Source organism: Anas acuta, chromosome 9, assembly GCF_963932015.1.
Source record: "Anas acuta chromosome 9, bAnaAcu1.1, whole genome shotgun sequence".
Lineage (NCBI taxonomy): Eukaryota > Metazoa > Chordata > Aves > Anseriformes > Anatidae > Anas > Anas acuta.
Window position 1 is genome coordinate 6,425,016 of NC_088987.1, and position 21,184 is coordinate 6,446,199.

The 21,184-nt window shown below is 35.5% G+C and overlaps 1 protein-coding gene across 13 annotated transcripts in view; it reads left to right on the forward strand.

Moving 5' to 3' along the window:
- The window catches only part of NAALADL2 (N-acetylated alpha-linked acidic dipeptidase like 2), a 430,872-nt gene that overhangs the window by 340,169 nt on the left and 69,519 nt on the right, over nucleotides 1-21,184 (forward strand). For all 13 annotated transcript variants that reach the window (XR_011099258.1, XM_068691739.1, XM_068691746.1 and 10 more), the window contains one exon: nucleotides 10,475-10,621. Coding sequence is in view for 12 of the 13 variants with exons in the window: in XM_068691739.1 (XP_068547840.1) it covers nucleotides 10,475-10,621 (147 nt within the window). In the remaining variant the exon portion in view is untranslated. The remainder of the gene's footprint in view (nucleotides 1-10,474; nucleotides 10,622-21,184) is intronic.

Sequence of the window (21,184 nt, forward strand, 5' to 3'; positions counted from 1 at the left end):
TTTAACCACAATAAAAAAGCTATTTGGCTGTACTCACACTACAGCTTTCCCTGCCCTAGCCTTTCTCTTTTGCTTTTCTGCCGTTTTTTATTAGTATTTTCTGCCTAGCACAGAGGCAGTGATACCAAGGATACTTACCCATAGGGTAAGCAGATAAGAGCTGGAAGAATCCAGTCAGAAAGGCATCGAAGCATCACAACCGATGACAGTTTACAGTGGTCCATTTGTCCCAAATTTTTTTGCACCACTGCTGTAGAAAATAAAATTATATAACATCTCTTGGATCATTTAATTTATCTTGCAGTGGAGCCTGGAGAACAATATTTGTAGTGCTGTCTGACACACTTTGGTAAAACTGCTTCATGATGATTGTTCTGAAAAATACAATTGATACAGATACTTGATATCTTAAAAGCAAGTAGTGTTACTATTCCATGTGCTCAATTCCTGCTGAAGTCTAGAGGATGGTTTTTTTTTGTATAGAATGCTATGGTAACTTATTGACCTTCATGCTCTGTATGGACTAATGGAAGTGACTTTCTGTTTCAAAGAATGGAAAATATTTTTTTATTTGTCACTTGAAAGAAAGTGATTTGTTCATGCATAGTTGCTATCAAGAAGTTTAAATGTCAGACCAGAGGTTTCAGGGCAAGGTAGAGCTTGGCCAGCAGTAAACTGCTTTGGCTTTATTCCAGAGTTGTGCCATTAGGGGAAATTTGCCGTAGTATAACAACGTGGCAATAGAGTTCCTCCAAGGTATTATGTGTGATTTTCTATGTTCTGTTCCAAAAGAGTTTATTCATTTATGTATGTTATAATTGACCTCACTCTGGTCTTCAATTACAGAGAAGAAAACAGATTTTTTGACCTCAGATTTCTCCTCCATGTTAAAAAACTGACTGTTCTACTTGTAGTACTGTTTTTATTTCTTTGTGTGTCCTATCTTACTTCAGTAATGTGTAGTTATGGCTTTGTCCTGACTCTTCTTGTGTCATTAGAGATATTGGGATATGACTCAGAAGGATTCTTAGGTTCCAAATAAGAGTTATATGATATTGGGGGTAAAAAAAAGGTATGTTGAGCAGACAAGGAAATGTGTGGAATATAATATGTTCTCATCTGTGAGAGCTAAATTACATAAATTTTATATGATTGCATAATTATGTGATCAGCTAAAGGTAAATATAAATGGGCTGAGGCATGGTGGTCTATGAAACATTTTATCCTTAAAAATATAACTATTAAAAAAAAAAAACACAAGTGAAGGCATGATAATCAAGTCAGAAATATAAATAAAAAAAAAAAAGGCATGTGGATCTTGATCAGCATAACTCAGTGTGTTAGCATAGATGAAAGTGTAGTAGATTGACTCTCACTGCAGATCTGTCTTTCTGGATTAGGTAAGGCTCAGACGGATGCCTTTGGCGAACCAATTTGCTCTTTGACAAGTGTTTTGGGGAGAGTTGTGCTGGCAAACATTTTTGGTAGAAATGCAGAGAGTACTGCCTAGTTTAGAAAGAAGAGTGAGACATGGATGCTGATAGTTTGGGGAAAGGTGGAATAGTTACAACTGTGGTGTCTGGACTGCAACTAAGCATTAAGTCCTGGAAAGTACTACTTTTTGTGTAATTTGATAATTTTAGTAATACGATCTTAAGCAGTCTTCTGAATTTTACCATAAACAGAAATATTACTCTGAATATTGAGGCTGAGCCTATGGAAAATGCCTTTGAAATTACTTCACATGCTGGAGAGCTTGGTTATGTCTGTGACAATAGAGAAATGTAGGAGGGCTTTTCTAGTTGATGCATATAGATGTCTGGAGTAAGGTGATACTCTGGAAGGACACAGCTATCATAGCTATATTTTATAATTTCCTAATTACATTTAGTAAACCTAGTAGTTCTCTATATTTTTTCAGATACCGAGATACTTGGAACCGTTGATGGTATTCCGAGTGCAGTCTTGCCTCTTATATAATTCATCCTATGTAATTTTAGCTTTAAATATTTGATTGCTCTGAAATTCTCTTATCAAATGGGAACATACCTATTAGATTTTTATCTCCGTTACAAAAGCCATTGAAATTCCTAACAATCTGTGCTGTTGGCAACAAGTATATCTGAATTAATAAGGCATATGAATTCAATTCAGGTATAGGAAGGATAAATATAATTCAGTATCATATAAAAAGCACCAAGAATCAGAGAGAGACTGTCAGCAGATAAAGTTAAATGAAGGAAAAGTTCAGTGAAGGAAAATGAATTTAGAGTATATAATTTTTTATTGCCATGCTTTTGTATTTACTACCAGTTTGATGTATACTTGGCATCTAAAATGTTGTTCATTCCTGTGAGGTCCCATTTATTATAATGACCTTGCACTGATGGCTATATTACAAACAACAACAAAAAAAGGTAATGATATCAAAACATGCAAGTGCAGCTTAACAGAAAAGAAATCATAGAATATCTGAGCTGGAAGGGACCCACAAGGATAATCGAGTCCAAATCCTGGGTCCCAAAAGGACTGCCCAAAAAATCAGCCCATGTATCTGAGAGCGTTGTCCAAACCCTTCTTGAGCCCTGGCATTCTCGGTGCTGTGACCACGTCCCTGGGAAGCCTGTCCCTGGGCCCGACCACCTCTGGGTGAAAAACCTTTTCCTAACACCCAGCCCAACCCTCCTTTCTTGCAGCTTCAAGCCATTCCCTTGGGTCACCAGAGAGAAAGTCCTGAACAAGCAATAGACTTATGGTTGTCTGATGTTTTGTAACTGTAAATTACAAATTACAATTATTATTATTTAAAGTAGCACAGTATATAATATTGTATTTCATTGTTTCATGCCAAACATATATACTTCTCCGTGCTCTCTTTTATAATTGCTGGTATTCTAGATCCCCAATTTTTTCTTTTGGAAATTGCCATCAGAAGGCCAAAATTATTCTAATCATTTATTTATTTATTTATTTCCTGGAGTGGTATAACTGGAATTTTAAGCACCATACTTTGTGTTGCGTAGTTAAACTGAATTTTCCTTGGCTCAGTGGAAATGTGAATACAGTGTCAGAACTGAGACTTGGCTGATCCCAATTTGATCTGCGCTTTCATAAGCATTGTAGTTGTCACTATTTTCAGTTTTGTTCTCTCTCCCCTGGATCAAAAAAGGTCTTTTCTGTCACGCAGGATACCTGCATGCTTTTTCAAAGAACGATTCTTTTAAAGCTGTGTGGTTTATCTGAGAGGCACTTTACGCTTGTGAAGATTTAATAAACTCTTCCAACACAGGCTGAAAACCAGAGTTCTCTTGGAATATGAAGATGCAGTGCTTTTGTAAGAAAATACAGAGTGTGTTGTCGGGGAATTTCTAATGGGCTAATGGTGATCCTCTGGCAGCTGTAGTGACCTGTTTGAGAATCATCTCATCTGCACCGTGATGGGAATCAGAAGAATAGCAGATGATGCTAAATTCTCTAGAGATATTCTTTGTCCCCTATATCTTTGAATAAACACTGTTTGTTCTTGTAGGATGTTTTTTGGTTTTGTTTTGTTTTCCCTGGTGACAAGACAGTCTTCTGAATGCAGTGTGAGTGTGTGTGTTTGTACAAGGAACATCTCTCATTTTACTGTGAAAGTAGTGAGGAATCAAATTACGGAATTTTCTTAGAGGTAGATGCATCTTTTCTGTGACTGACTTTGCAGTTCTAAAGGACGGTTTCAGTAGGAGTTTTCATGTTGCCGTTACAAGCTAATTAATGGTGTTCAGATTTTAGATATGTTCATTAAAACCTCACATTCTTAAGCTGGAAGGAAATAACTGCTGAGAAACTAAGGACCTAATATTTTATTTCTTTTTATTAATTATTTTATTCTAAATACAAAATCAATTAAAAGCAGTAGTCTTTAATCACTATCTTATAAGATTTCTTGGTGTTTTAATCATACCTTATTCTGAACACTTGTAGACCAGGTCTAAAGAATGATTGGTTTTTCAGTGTTCATACTTGGCTTTGTTATATAAATGTTGACTAAATATGCTAGCAACTAGAGTGAATATCATCAGATGAAGCTGGTTGTATTTGTGTCTCATATAGCATCAAGAAATCAAAGATCATTGTGAAACTGGATTGTAAGTGCATTTTGAACTTCACCATCATTGGCAAAAGAGATGTAAAAGACATGCATAAGCATTGAAATAACTGCTTTCACAATATTGCTCTCTGTACTAGATAATTGTCCCTTTTTAAATATTTTATTATGTTCCTAAAATGATGTAGGTAATCAGATGATTGCAGTATACAGATAGGCTTATATACCACACGAGTGATATGGAATTTTTAGGTTATTTAAATCACAACTATTCTCTGTATATAGCATATTAATTATCATTAGCACATTTAGGTTTTCTTTTTCTCATGCAGAGAAAAAATGAATGGATATAATTTTGAATTATGCTTATGTACATACTTGAATTATGACAATTTGACAAGGCAGAATATATAGGATCAATAATCAAAGAAAGAGAGCAAAGCAGGACATTTATAGCCAAAACAAATAATAAAATGGGAGAAAACAGTATGTTTGCCATGGAATTAATACAATTCCTAGAAACTCCATGATTATTTCATTAGATTTCACAGTCAGGGCAAGTGAACTGCTAATAATATTTTTATGAGCTGTCAAATCTTCCTCCTTCAGTGATTCGTTTGTCAGAGTGTAGCAGGGATGTATACTTCTGCATATTTTGCTATGCAACATCTCTGGCCTTTCCAGTCTGTTGATGATGATTGAGCATAACATGTTTACAGTAAGTAAGATGCTAATCTGTTGCCTTGTAACAAGGAGAATCCCTTTTCTCGTTATCCCCGTGGGCCTCCTCCATAAGTTCCATAGTACCTGTTTGGTAACAACTGTGCCATCCCAGATGAGGGGATGACACATAACTACGTCCCTTATTTTTATCTTCCCCCACAGAATACACTTTGTATGCAATGGACACTAAAATAATTGATTCTAATTTTGAGTTTTGAACTTTTTCTTAGGTTAGCCATGTGCAGAACAATTAAAACCATTGTTTTTAAATAAGCACTGTTTAGAGAGTGGAAAATTACATCAATGGGTTTCAATACTAATTCAGTTTTGTGAAGTGTATCTGGGAGAGGGAAAGGGAATAGCACTTCTGTGGTCTAACATAGTACATTTGTGGATTTTTTTTCTGCATTTTTCCATGGTGTGTGATTAACTTAATAGATTCTGTAGCTATTTTTAAAGGTAATTTTACTTCATCTAACTCGCTTCTGCTTCTTAAATGCACTTACCTTGCACCAGTTACTAGAACAGGCAGCCATTCAACTCAAGAAATAGAGATCAATTATTCATGACAGAAAAGCTTCCTTGCTGAATGAAGATGGGATCACTGACACCTTATAAGAATAATTAGCTATTCTTTATTTGTCCCATTGAAAACTACTTTGACATTTTAATCAATCTTCAAAAGCAGCTAGGGTTTTAACTTCATCTGGAGTCACTTAAAGGAAAGTAGGTGACCAGAACTTGACTGGTATATGTCTCCAGGTGGAAGGAAGGTGAACTGTGGAAATACACAGTATTTTTTTAATATAGGCTTTTCCTTATACCAGCATCTTAACACTGCAGCAAAAGGCACTTATGAATGCTTAGCTCTAATCAGTGGTAGAATAAAGTCTGTAGTGAAGTACCACTTTATTCTACTTTAAATGTTTCAGGTCTATTTTATAACATTAATACAGATTACATGTATTTTATGGGCCATATGGTACTCTTCATTTTCTCAGATTTGTAATAGGAGCCTGTAACATGATACTGAAAAACAAAATGAACTCCAGAGAAATAAAATTATTCAATTACAATTAACACGCGCACCATTGCATTACATGTACCACTCATCGATTACTGTCTAATCACATGGCTTGCTTTCCTTCCGACCTAAGTGAGGACTGCCTGACACACTTGCGACCTGCCTGAGCAACTGTGAGTGATCTGAATAGTGCTATTGTGTGTTTTACTCAAAGACTAACCAGATATTGCGGCTTGCCTGCTTTACAACAGGGAGTTGGTTGTTAGAGCATGTTGTTGGTAGTTTATTCTAGATGCATTTTTTAAATATTTTTAAAAATATTTTTAAAAAAATTTTAAATAGTCCCACCACCTAATCATTCCCATCCCATTTCCTCTCCTTCCCGTGCCTCCCATCATTCTTCTGCATGCTAAAAGTATCTAATTTTTGTGTTGTACTCCTCGATTTCTTTTCTTATACTGTACAAAAGGGAGAGTGGAAGAACAGACTTGTTTTACTGATTTTTTCAATGTCTTGGCACACCCCGCTCTATTGTGATCTTCCAGCTTTTGCTGCACACTGTTTTTGTTCTTTTAATCTTCAAATCCCTTTTTAATTTTGTAATCTTTTCACTTCTTAAAATGAGGAAGGATCCATCTCCTCCACCTCCAAAACCCAACAGTCCTTCAGACCATGACGGCTCTTCCTTGCTTTGGTTTGTTGTTACTTGTAGGATAAATGGCATGCTGTATTGTGGGCTTTTTGTTGCTCTTGCATGAACTCAGTTAATAGCTTGCCTCTTAGTTCAACAACATTTCACTGATGGAAAAGTTTTATTAATTATAGGACATTATTATTCTTTATCTTAAAGTTAATTGTATTGGGAAACATTTCATTTGTTTGAAGAACGCAAAACACACTGCATGAACTTTACAGTCATTGCAAAAACTTGGAGACTGCTGATGTTTTAGAATCTACGTAACAATAAAAATAAATTGAAAAGAGCAGAATCTTGTATGTAAAGCATACTTCCATATTAGTGTAGTGTTAAATATTGTTGAACTAGCTGAACAATGTACAGAATTATCAGAACAGTGAAAGCTGAACAAGGCAGTTAAACTCTTAAGATACTAGCACTATTGATTTGGACATTATTTTTATAAAAATATAAATCCTATGCCATGAAGAGTGGTGATTTAAAAATGAAAAAATACCGTATCTCACTGTGTTTTTAACCAAAGCTTTAAACATTTCATATATAAAATTTCATACATTAAAATGATTTCATCATTGCTGTACTGAGAAAAAAAAGTAACAGATTATTTCTGAATAGTTGAAATGGAATGTAGTAAAGTGTTTTCTCATGGGCAAAACTCTGGCTAAAAATCAGGCTTGGGTTTCTGAAAAAGGAAAGTATCTCTTTTTTCTGTAGTCTAGCAGAAATGAGGGTTGGTGTATATTTAGAAATAACTGATTCTACTGTCATTTACCCCTCTTAGAAACAATAAATAAAGAGAAACAATATAATAATATTCTATTAATTGTGAAATGTTATTCATTGTGTGAAACCTTCTGCTCTTCAATGACATTTTATTTCTTCTCAGACACGTGAATCCCATTATTGCTCATATAGATTCATGTCTATAAGCAGTCTGCTTAAGTTTCTAATTTCTCTCACAGAAACAAGCTCCACTTATGACTGCACCAGTAGCTATTGAAGTGAATGGAAACTTTTCCTTTAACTGTTATGTGATTTTATGCTGTATTTGTGTTTTATCTGAAATTGAATACTGCCAAGATGCATGTTAAATTATAATTAAAATGTCTGTAAATATCATATGCAAGATAGCTATGAAAGAAAGAGGGACTAGTACTTTTTTCCAGTTCCTTCATATGACATTCTGGTCATATTAACAGAATCTGAATTTGAGCAAAGATCTTTACAAGACAAAAGAAATATTGCTGGTGTCCGATTTGTATAGTATGTCCATAATGTTGGAACAAAAGTCTTTCTTCCAAGCATACCATTTCAGAGATGACTTCTACAATAAAACATATACATGTATATCTTTGTTTCTATTAAATCTAGTATTATGAAAAATGTGAATCTGCATAACAAGAAATGAAAAACAGGAATGGCTTGCATTCAAGTAGGGTAAATGCATTAGCAATTTAATAAATGATAAATGGATGACCTTATCTTCCTGTAGTAGGTCATAACTGATTGAGGATGCATGGGGAGAAGATCTAGTGATGGTAAAGGTAAAATATTTACCTAATGTAAATGTAATGCTATGTTATGCAAACATAATAATATCTGAAAGCAGTGCAAACTGTCTGACCTGTACGTTAGAAAATCGAGCCTTTTCATGTATGTCACTTGCTTATAGGGCATTGAGTCTTTTCTGCTCTGGTTGTCTATTCTCATGTTGAATTATTTTGCCCAACTGTTTTACTGGGCTTAATTTGGTCATTTAGCTTTTTGATTTCCTTCTTTTTTTTTTTTTTTTTTTTTCCTATTTAACCCAAAAGCTGCATTTCACATCATTCAGTATACTTTCAAACATTAAAGAAAGAACAGACTACTCATCATTTATGAAACTTGACCAGTATGAGGAAATTAGCATTTATTCTAAGCTACAATGCATAGTACACTTTGATACTTAAACATCTGATCATTCCTGAAAGAAGCAATCATTTGAGAATGGATCCTTTGTTCAAGTATATGTGTAAAATTATATACATATATTTATGTATGTATGTGTGCTGTACAGTATCGTTGACTTGGATATAATGTAGAAGATAATATACGGTTATTTAAAATAGCTTTTGAAATGAGTATGCACTTTGGGCTTCTGTTTCTGTTGTATCTTCAGTATTTCAAATACAAGGTCACTGACTTTATTGGGACTGTTTGGATAGTGGGTAGGTTTGTATGTCTTTGAACAGCCACAATGACATTGTTAAATGACTTTACAATGCATTTGAAAACTCAAGAGCAATTTAAAGGGGGAGCTGAGTGAAACACGGGAATAGAAGTTATTAAGGTGATGACTTTCAAGTTGATAATCTTTTAAATAATCTATTAATTTAAATATTAAAAAAAATCCCCCCATGTCAAATAAACCGTACACTTTTGAATGCAATGTTTTTAAAACCATGAATTACAAGTGACACCTAAGATTAATGCTACCCAAATGTTTATTATTATTTTTTTTCTTTTAATGACATGGAGAGACAGGATTTGTGCTGTGTAAATCATGTTGCTCCATGGATATCCTCAAAGGTGATACTGTTCACTAGAGGTGGACAAGAGGAATCTCTTGTTTCTACTTTGACTGTAATATTGATCTTTTTGGATGGCCCTTGCACAACTCTGAGTGTGTGCAAGAGGGATGGGAGCAGAAACATTTGATAAAAACAAGAGAGTGGTATAGCTGCCTTTGAAAAATACTTATAAAATGGAAGCTATTTCTTGAAGATGTTTTAAAGTACTTTGAATGAGAATCTGCAGCCCATAGTGGATTGTAATGCATTCGTCATAGCACTGAAGTGAAACTGTGAAGTAATTATGCTAATTTAGATATGTAAAACTATGAGGGTTTGCCTCTTTATAATTCTTAGAACATTTTCATGTTAAATCCAGGAACTTTAATATGCAGAATGTGCTATATTTTACTATTAAAGGGGAACTAATCTTGCAGTTTTCTTATAGTAAGCTGGTAGGTAGTAATTTAGCAGGCAGGTATAAAGATCTCTATAAACTGTTAGCTAAATGCAAATAATTTCTAGTCCTTCAGCCTAACATTCTTGAAAATAAACCTAGGTAGCTTATTTCCTATAATAGATCTTGAAGGCTTTTGTACCTACTGTTTATTAAATGTTTAATTACCTGAAGTATTTGAAAGCTACATTAGTATGTTGCTCTCATACGTGGTCTTGGGGTTATTTTCCAGTTTTCACCCGATATTTATTGACGTTCTGTTGCTAAGATTTCATCTTAAAATAGTTCTGTGAATGAAATACAAACATATCACTGACTAGAATTTTTTAAAGCAATTACTTAGGAAATATGTATTTATGTATTTTCAGTCTTTTCATTGTTTTGCTCTTAACCCCTGATCTGTAATTGCAGCAAATACTTTACATTACTAGCATGTAATAGAACATGGATGTCTTGAATATCATGATCTGATTCATCTTTTTGCTGTTTCAGAACATGCTATTAACTGAAAAAAAAAAAGTGCAGTAGCTATCAAAGATCTCCGAGCACACTTTTAAAAGGCACCTCTGATCTCCTGCCCGAATGGGAAATTTCACATGCTTCCCAAAGTTGTCTTCTCTTCCCCCTCTTACCATTTCAATTAGACATGACTTTTTGTTGTCCTTTGAAAGTCTCAGACATATTGCAGCATATTCTGCATTCTGTGTTTATGTCCTATACCAAACACTGAAGTACATATCAGCAGAGAATGAAAGATTTATAGACTCACTCTCACTACTAAGTATGACTCAGCTGATACCTGCTTGCGTCAGTGTAAGTTCCAGACTGTTCTTAAAATGCTTTGAGTAAAAGGGTGCTGCATCCATATATTGGTATGAATTGTTATGAGTCTGGTTGCAAATAAGTGAAATTTTGATTTGTGTTTGTTTTTCAGAGTCAGAGCTTCAACTGTGTGGAAAAGACTAAGTGTCCAGGATCTAATGTGAGTTCTGTGCAGATACAGGGAGATTCAGATTATTTCATCAACCATCTTGGAGTACCTGCCACGCAGTTTTCTTATGAGGACATCAACAAATCAGAGGTAGTTAAAATAAAAATTAAATTAAAAATTAAAAATTAACAATCTGAAAATAGTTACACATAGAGTAATTTAATATGGATTCCTTGTTGTTTATGTTATCAGTTGTATTGATTATTACTTGTCCCTCAACACATGGGCTCATTGTCTCATATAACAGAATCATAGAATGGTTTAGGTTGGAAGGGACTCCTGAGGATCAGCTAATTGCAACCCCTCTACCATGGGCAGGGACACCTTTGACTAGATCAGGTTGCTCTAAGTCCCTCTGAAATTCAATTGTAAAATATTTCATGTTAGAGAACCAAAACAAGCTGCTTTAAAATTGTATTTATTTATTTTAAAAAAGAACTCAATTTCTCTGATATCGTAGAATAGGGCCTACAGTACTATGTACTATGAGGCACATTTAATTGAAATCTGTAATACACTTTTCGTAATAAAAGTGATAAAACCACTGCACTCTTACTTGAAAAGGTTAAGTTCTTTTGCCAGTTTAGCTTTTCCTTACCTTAATATTGTTCACACATTTGCATAACATTGCATAAGCAATGCTACCATCTCGATGAAAGGCTTTAAAGCCTAAACATGGGAAGGACTCTAGAAGAGCAGGGTATTCAACTGGTAAACATTTTGTTTAAATGTGCAAATGTTTCATCTTTTCAAACAGTTTTGGAATTTCATCCATGAACTTTTCAAAGAATTTTTTTGAATATAAATGTCATAACAGTGAGTTAACATGGAAAATACAGCTTTATTCAGCAGTATAGATTAGCTCTACTGCTGAGACAGAGCAACATAAATTTCTTGGGGAGCTGAGGGCTTTTTGCCCAATGCCATTTTAACTGCACCAAAGGCATCCACTCGTGTGAAAAATACATAATTTAAAATATAAGCTGTTTACACAGCTGTTGGTTATAGAGATAGTGATTTCAGGCAGCATATGCCAAGAAGGGCTATGTGCACTGGGGTGTATTTTGATAAAGGCTGCTTCCGCCTGCTTATGATATCAGTTGTTTAAGGCCGCTTTTCTCTTACATGTGTTATTTGTGAAGGAAGAAAGGCAGATTCCAGAGAATCACTGAAACTCTGAGGCAAAATAAAGTATTTTCTAATCATATGTCTTTAGTGGCATCATCAAATGTGGACAGGAGAAGAAAGATCCTCCTGTGCCATCCCATACTTGGGATGGAGACACATGGAGGGAGGATACGTAGTCCTGCATACTGGTGTAACTGCTGAGTGAGCTCACTGTTTAAAAGAACTCTCTGCAGATCTATTTAAAACAGATCAACATTAATTTTATATCTTTAAAATATACCTGCAGAAGATATGGCACAGCTTTTGCAGTAGCATGTCAAGTGTGTCTCTAGCCTTCTCCAGAAAGTTGATTGGCATGCATATTTCATTTTTGCACTACATTTATTATATTAAGATAATATCAGTATCAGCAGTATCATGTGGAAAAATTTGTGGATTTTGCTGTCCCTAGCCATGATTTTACCAATCAGAGAGACCATCAGAATTTCAGCTGTTTATCCATACCTTCTCTTTTAACCTTCTTCTGCTTCTCATTTCGCTCTCCAATTTCTTTGTTCTGCTTTGTTCTTTTTATGTGAGTATCACCCTGTATTGTTTTCCCTATTCTTGGTGGAGTACCTTAAAAATAGAGTTTGCTGTGATGGATTCGGCATTTTAATCTGATAGCCACACTTACTCTTTTTCCTTCATGAAAGGGGACAGAAGAAAGAAATTTCTGAAAGGTCTATATTTGGAAATGTAGAAGTGGAATTCTTTGCTAAAGAGAGGAAAAACCCAGCAGTTGCAAGTTAATTCATTTTGATTGTCTTAGCAGTTTATAGCTTAGTTGCTGAAGAACTAGAACATAAGTAAATCACAGGGACTGAGAAAAATCACCTTGCTATGGCTGCCTAATGTTTGGCTACAAGAGAAAATATAATCTGTATTTGCTGACGTTTTAGAGATCTGATTGTTTCCTGCACATTGTAAATTAAACGACACCAGGCTGTTTAGCATTTTGAAGCCATTCTGATCACTTGCAAATGTAAGCTGACAAAGGAATTTTTTTCCTATTTTGATGGAGCTATTTTGAGCTCTTTTTCATGATGTAAATGTACTGCTACTATACCATTTCTGTGGCATTGTAGTCTACAGTTTTCATGAGGCATCCAATTCTTTTAATTAGAGCTAGATGATTTTCTGTGTTATCTGCATATTATTCATCTTCCTCAGCACATTCCATTACTTAATGATTTCTGTTTGATAACACGGAATTTAAATCCCTTCTGCAATAATGTGACAGGTTGCATGAATGGTAGCATTATCATTTTGAGAAAACGAGTAAGTGCACAAATAAAGCAAAACAAACACACAAATAAAAACAATCAGAAAACAAAAACATAAAAACCCCCAAACCTTCGTGCTGTTTTTTGTTGTTGTTGTTATTTATTGATGGGCACATATTTAGCATGAAATATTTTATGATAGCTCTCCCAGTTCAGGTATGCAGGGCTTACAGAACATTTACTTTTACACCTAGACCATAAAAGTTGTTTTCCGTATCTTCAGTCAAACTTAAGTACAGGCATGAACGATAAAAATTACCTGTCACATTATTCAAAGGCTAGACCAGGAGAGTGTAATACCATGGACCACTAAGCTAATTTAGAAGAAAAATGAAAAGAAGTTTTTTTATAGAAGGCATTTGTATGTAATATATGTAGAAGAGTTTAGAATTTTGACAGTTTAAGATTGTATCCTCTTTAGAGAGAATGCATAATGATTTTTATTTCTGTTGAAATATGCATAACTTTTTGAAGGTAACTTTCAACTTTCATTAGAGCCTTTAAAAATGAGTTTTGCCCACACTGGTGTAAAACAAAAGCCACTAAATCTTATCACGTCAATGAATGTTTGCTTCTCACTCATTTTTACCATCTATTTCCACTTCCTTTCACCACCCTGGCTTCTGCCCTCTTTTCTTTTCATTACTCTTCAGTGTAGCTTACTGCGGTTTCTTGGTTTCAGTATTTACATGCTTAGGTTGACATATCAGGCACTTCTTTCAAAAGAAATCAAAAGCTCTGCAAGTTTTCTTTGTTATCACAAAAGAAACAGAGGAGCTGTCCTTAATGGAGAGAACTTACTCTAGTTTACTGAGAAATAACTCCCATGTCTCATGCTCCTTTTATCTCTTTCATGTGTTAGTGTATAGGGAGGGTTTAAGCAGTATGGAGTGCTCTTCTGTGCACTTATGTACGTGTGTGTATCTTAAAAGAGTGAACGGGAAACTGGCGTTTATACCTGTTTTTGTCTGTATGGGAACATTACAGAATGTCTGCAAGTTCTGGGGTGTTAGTGATCAAGGGCTCGGTTTTAATACTGTGTTATGTGGTTCTCAGCTGAATTGAACATACGAATTCATGGAAATCAGGGTAGCATGGGGAAGTTCTGGTTGCAGGCGGTGTGTGAAGGTCCAGGACTGCATTCCATCATCTGGGCAGGCTTCACTAGGGCCATATCACAAGTATCACCTGAAAACTGGGTGATTCTGTTCTCTGTCATTATTGATTCACTGATGTGTGGAGTCAATTCCAGTTATGATCTTGACATGTTATTTATATTACTTAATTTTAATTCAGTGAAAGTGCCTAAGTAATTGTCCTCAGTGAGTTTAGTTTAATTTAAACAGAACTTGTAGAATGCATTCAGAGTTGTTTTTATTTTAAAATTTGCAACTGCATTATCAGTAATCCCAGCATAGGTAATTCAGTAGTTGATGTCCACTGTCTCTACACTGGCTTTCTGGGTGAATACCTACGTCCATTACCATTATAACATCCAGCACTCTGTTTCTTAGAAATCACAAAACAAGAAAAATACAGCTCATTTCTGCCTATCAGTGAGCTACCACTATTTCTCTTGCTTTTGGCATTTATCAAAAGCTACCATTTCTTTGAAGGAGCAGTTCTCTGTGTATCAGATACAGAATGGAATGTGTATGTCAACAAAGCTGAAAATAACCAGTAAACAATTTTGTAGCCTTGTGAGAAGGACAGGCAAACCCCAGTGACAGACACAAGGTCTGTGTTCCAGCTACACTGTCTAAGCTGCAATTTACCTTAAAATGCAACATGTATTCTAATGTTAAGCATCTGGATGTATTGCCAGTATGTGTCACTATTTCTGATGAATGTTCTCTTACCTTCCCTCTAGAAAAGTTCTTGTAAAGCAATAAAAAGATTTATTTATTTATTTATTTATCTTTGCTACATATACATGTATAAATACATGGTTTTGTCTAGTAAACTCTGGATAAAGCAAGAAATCTGAGCACACATACACCCTTGGATAGCTATGTAACTGTGTTTTGTCTGATCCATGATATCTCTATTGAGAAACATTTCTGTATCATTGTAGTGGTTCAGTGGTCAAACAGTAGCAGTGCTTAGAATCAATCAATTTTTATGATCTAATGTTTCTGATCTCTATGTTCTTACTGCAGTTATCTCAGCATTCCATATCCCATCAATAATCTCACTGTTAACTCCATAACCAGATCATTTTCTCCTTTACTTCTGGTATGTCTTCAAGTTCCTTTCCAGACAGGAAAGAATATTCCTATCTCAAGATTTCAGACTAACTATTTTGATGATCTACAACTGACCAGGCTCTTCTGGTAAATTCTATGCTGTCTTCCCTCTAATGTCTTGGACTGCGTCAACCAGTGCCAATTAATTTATCAGATCCAACTATATTTATCAAGAAATTCATTTGCATGAATCATGGCATGATTTTCTTTGAAGGATCAGGGCAGACCATATACAAAGGCCTGCTGCATTTATTTTAGCTCAGAGCAGAACTTCTGGATTTGTAGCTTATGCTTGAATGTCCTTAGGAAAGGATTAATGCCTATTGTTTACCTTGATATTTCAAAGAGGTGTCCACCAGAGAGATTCCTACTCTGAATGGAAGCCAGGTTTCCCTTTCTGTATCTAGACTACTAGGGAGTTTGCATATCTGGGAGCCTTTGCAGCTAAAAATATGGCTGTGCATAGCTCCCCTCCCCTCTCCCGTACATCCTTCTCTCCTTTCTCCCTGGTATATGTTAAGTCTTCCAAGGAAATACACAGCTGGTAGCTGCCAATGGGGAGTTATGGGAGACTCATGTATTGCAGGAAAGAAACAAAGTACAGGTGTGCTCAGAATACCAGAGAATAGAAATTCTTTGTAAAGGCACAAATGTATGTCAGCCTCAGAATTGCAAGTTGCTTGGGAACCCAAGATTTCCTTTTTCTAAACTGTCAGTGGAGTTTGGTGCTGCCACATTTACTGCTGGGAAGTTTTATGAACTTTGTAGTAGAACTTTATAGTCAACGAGGTTCAGCAATAGGAGTTAGAAGTTTCAAGGGGAAGAGAGGTTTTGGTTCTGTTCGCCAACAAGCAATGAACTGTCAGTGTCTAAGGACTACTCATGAAGGTAGGTCCAAGCCATGTCTGCTTCTGTGTCTTGCCTTTCTCACTCATGGGCTATGTTTTTATAATAACTATGCTCTTAGCTATTTATACTGTATTTCTTTCTGTATTCTCCTTTCTGTCTGTCTTTTGCTTATAGCAGTGCTTTTTAATTTCTCAGTAAATTCAGGGGTTATTCAGTTTAGTACTCAGCAGTCATACATTAATGCATTAGTCCATCTGTTCACTTGTACGCTAATGTAGTTGAATTTGGTAGTGAGAGCAAGCTGAAATTGTTAAGGTTAATGACTCAGTGTTTTACAAGACAAAATACATTTGACGTTCAATTGATTGCATGAATTGTTTTATTGAACAATGTGAATATTAAGCTACTTAATGTCATGGAAGAGCATTTTTGTTATTCCAGTAATGTTAGTGAAACCAATGATGTCCTCATCAGTCAGATACATTGCTGTGCTCCAACAGAGTCTATTTGGTCTCACAAATCTTAGTGCTTTGATATCCCAGACATTCCACGGTGCATCCAGGAAGGGAAAAAATCTTTACATAAACAGGCAGTGCAGAAACAAAAGTGTACAGCTTCCTTAGCATTTGCACAGCATGAATACAGATTTGTTGCTGTAAACTTGTCCTTGCAGATTCTGTCTGGCTCTTCGTTTCACTTGAAATTGACTGAGGGCTGTTGAAAGTCAGTGGAAGAAAGGTAGTCTGGATTTTAACAGGGTCAATGGGATATGGGAAAACAGGAGAAATTTATTTAGACACCAATTATTGCTTCTATTTAATAGTTTACTCAAGTGTCTAGCTACTGAGAACATCTATTATCTAAGGACAGAAGGCACTGAGTTATCTGTACTCCCTGGAGAAGTAAATGGTGTGTTCCATTCAAGATAACATTTTAGCATTGTTGTTCTGAGTGGCTAAATTCAACAGACAAGCTAAAAGTCTTCTGTCAGAGTACCTGGAAAAAGTACGAGAGTTGTATTAGTCATGTGGCACTCTGTTTTTTTCTTTTAATAATTAAAAAAAAAAAGGGGGTCAAGATCACTGGACTATCAAACAACTGTGATTTGAGTCACTGATACATCCTCTCAAATAGAGTTTGCAAAGTTCGTTATGTCTTACCATGGCCATTAAAGAACAAATATTATCTTAGAAGACATCATTGTTGGTTTATGGTGGAGGAGGAGGTTATTAAAGTCAGTTTGTATTTTTATCGACAGATGCAAGCAGGCTCTGATTTGAAGGCTGTGTAGCTTCAGTAACAAAACGGTTATATTTTGCATTAAGTTTATAGACGAAGCATCACTGTGCAGTGGAGAAGTACACCTTTCAGATCAGCATCTGCTTGCATATAACTGGTTTAGGATGGAGACAAAGCAAATTCTGCCTTTTAAGCAGTGTCCTGCATTCCCTTTGTGATCCAAAGCAAACTGTGAAGGGGAGGAATTCCACTACTGGTATTGTGCAGTAAAGTAGACTTACTAGTTCTCATGTAACTAGCACCTTCCCAGGTGGGACCTCTATAGCAGGAAATGTGGTCTTTATTTGATGAAATATAGTGAAGATAATGCATTGCTAGAGTATCTGTGATCCTTAGGACTGCATCTCATTATGGTCAGTGGAAAGCATCTTAGAATTTTTTTCACTGCCCATAATACAATGATAGAAAAATATTAAAAACAGTTTCACTTTTGAAACTCTGGGTCCTCTAATCGTTACCTGAAAGACTTGCTTTAGACTTTAAGATAAATGACAATCAGTTGCTCTTTCATTAAGAACATTAACTGAACTGAAACTGTGAATGGAATGTAAAATATTGTATGAGATCTGAGAATTCTGCATATTTGTAGTTGATTTTTTTGAAAAGTGCAAGATATGTAGGCCTTTAAAGTGACTCAAAATACAAACTAATACTTTTTAAATAATCTTTGTAGTATTCCTGAAATATGCAAAAAATTCTTTGCCCATGCTTTTTTTGTGCTTTATAATATAAAGTAAATCCTTTAGGAATCTTGTCTTCAGTATTAGGAATACTACTCAGCTTTGATACTCAAAAAATAAATACATTCATTTAGTTGTGACTTTTAAAATTAAATTTAATTATGTTTGTAATGGGGAAGTCTAAATGCACATCTAATACATCTCATGTCATTGTTTAAAAACCCATTGCACAAATAGAATGCATGCAGCATTACAGTTACTTTTCTTGCTTGGAAGTGACAGCATAATACAATTGAGAGAGATATCAGTAAAAATATATATATATATAGAAACTATACAAAAAAATTAGTTGTCTTTTTCCCAGTTTTTACAGTTGGCCAGTCTTGAAGAAGGAACTCCTTTGAAACAAATTTAGAGAGACAACTAAATGCAAAGAATGAATCATTTCCCCATTTACACATGTATTTACTATTCTCAGCAAAAGTCAGTGCTGTTTCTTACTGCAAAATGGTGAGCCTTCCATCTACCCGGTATCTGTCCAATGGATAAATGGATTAGATTTCTTCATTCAGCATAATAATATAAATAGTTTTTTAAATAAGTAAACATAAAAACTGGAAATAGGATGCATTGAATAGGAAATGAAAGCACTGTGCTTTACAACACTGGTGGTTAGGAAACATTGTCACTAGGATTCATGGCTTATAAAAGTACATCGTTAGCATGACCTGCTGGCATCTCACTGGCACTACTTGTTTTCTGGGTAACCTGAGTGCTCACAGGTGATTGTAAAATGCTACAATCCTTCGCACCACACATCTAAGAAGAGGTGTTCTCTCTTGCACGTAGTGAATCTGAACTGAGCTTCCTCCTTCTAGCCTTCTGAAGCTTTGGGAAGATCTTCTCTGAGGTTCTCACTTTCTGGCTTGGGCTGCTTCCTCCTACTGACATTGCTTATTGTGCCTTCAGTTTGCAAAGCAGCCAGGGAATACTCAAGGGAGGAATAATGCTATGCAAGTATCACAGTATCTTAAAAGCTGCTTTCTTCATGCTGTGGTCTGTGAATTTACAGTGATTATTCAATTCACTTACAAATGCAAGGAAGAAAACATTAACTTAAAGGAGATGAGAGAAAAATGCATATATTCTTTTCCTGTCTGATGACTGCTGGCTCGAGCTTTATCTGGCTACAGTTGATTTGAATAATAAAACAAATCGTGCAGCAGTGATTGCAATTCTATTTCTTCCGTTTTCTGTGTAGTCTCATTTGACAGGCCTTGCTTATTTTGTCCAGCATCTGATGACATCACAAGGTCAGTGCACATCTTTACCAGAATAAAAAAGAAAAAAAGAAAAGATTTGTTTTTCTTTCTTTATTAAAACCTCTTTAGTCAACTGAAGCAGTAAAATTATTTGAGGAAAGTCTTGTCAGAAACTCCCTCTGCCATGCCCATTTTCACAGGACAGGGTCATTCTCACTTTGAGAGTTTTGACACACATTAGGCTGTGGCAACTGCAAAGCTTTACTTTTTAAAAGTAATTGAAAAGTATACTCATTTTATGTCTTTAGTTTCATTTACTTAATAACCAGTGAAAAGTAGCTTTTAAATCATAATCCTTTGTGGATTTTGTGAGGGAATATTTAATTAGATTTCAAGAGCATTTGCTAGAAAGGGAAAATTCAGTCTCCTGGTAAGATGGAGAGACATGCACTCTCTTCTGTGATGTGTTTGCAGACTTAAGGGCTTTTATTAGTGTGAAATCCTATATGCTATACCTTAATGTCAGATGTGATTTAACCAATTCAGTTTAACACACACATAAGAGAAACGCACCTTGGCTTCAGTATGTTCTATGCTACATAATCCAGTGTTTCAATACATCTGTTTAAAAATCTGCTTCAGTCTACTGCACCTTCTCAAAAACAAACAAACAAAAAGTTTTCCAGATAGCTGATTAGCTGACGATAAATCGTATTTTAATCTGAGATGCCTTTTTCCGTTACTTTCTTTGACCCTTATTCCAGTGAAACCTCTCTTCTACCCCATCAGGAAAAAAAAAAAAAAAAAAGGTCTTTTAGCCTATCTGAGGTGAAACACCTGTTTCACAAATAATACAGTTGTATATTTGCTGCCAAGATGCCATATGCCAAATGCTTGACTTAGGGTAAAATGGAAGAAGGAATTAGTGAAAGCCTGCAGTGCAGATTTCAAAGGTATTTTTGTTCTGCTCACTGCTTTCTCTTTATCTTTTCTTCTGACGTGGTTTTCTCCTTCATGCTGTGACAAATTCTTGGCAGTGGTCATGAATACAGATGCAGATAACTCCTCATGCAACTGTAGGCCTCTCTGGATGTCTGGGTAATAGTTTTAGACACTGGCATAACTTTATAGTGTGTGCTCTGCAGGTGAATTCAAAATCTCAACTAAACTTGTTTCTCAGGTTGATTTTGAAGGTAAGCACTGCTTCCTTTCTGCTTTATTGTCCAGACACTGCATGTCTGTGTGTTCCCCTCAGGCTGCTACAACTCTACCCTTCATGCTGTTGTATTACAAAAAGGCAGAAAGAGTGAAATAGGTTAATAGCTCGTGGACCAGATCCAACTTATAGACATGGACAGGCATGAGATTATATTCTCACTCCTGATGCAGCAGAGGCTTTATACCTCTACCAGACATTATTCTTTGATCTACGTGAAGAAAATAAATGTCTTTCTCTTGGCTTTCATCCCTCTTTTTTGTATATGCTTTGCAGACATTAGGACTCATGGCAGCATTAGGCTATCATGATTATACTGCTTGGCCTAACTGTACGAACTGCCAAAGGATTTTTGTTCTCACTGCTTTCCCTCTATTATTCCTTCTTAAGTGTCTGTTGCTTTTGTGCTATACAAAATTGGAGGTACAAAAGCTGTGAAGTGGTGAAGGGTGAAGCTGGCACAAGTGTTGACAATATTGACAAATATTGACAAGGGGGAAGTCAAACAGAAAAAAGAAGGTTGGTGCAAAGACCAGTTTTCCAGATGGTCATTGCTGAGTCAAGAAACCTCCACTGCATGTTACTTTCAAAAACGAGTAAACAAAAACCAACCACAAAGTAACTTTAAAAAACTAGTAATTCTGAAGG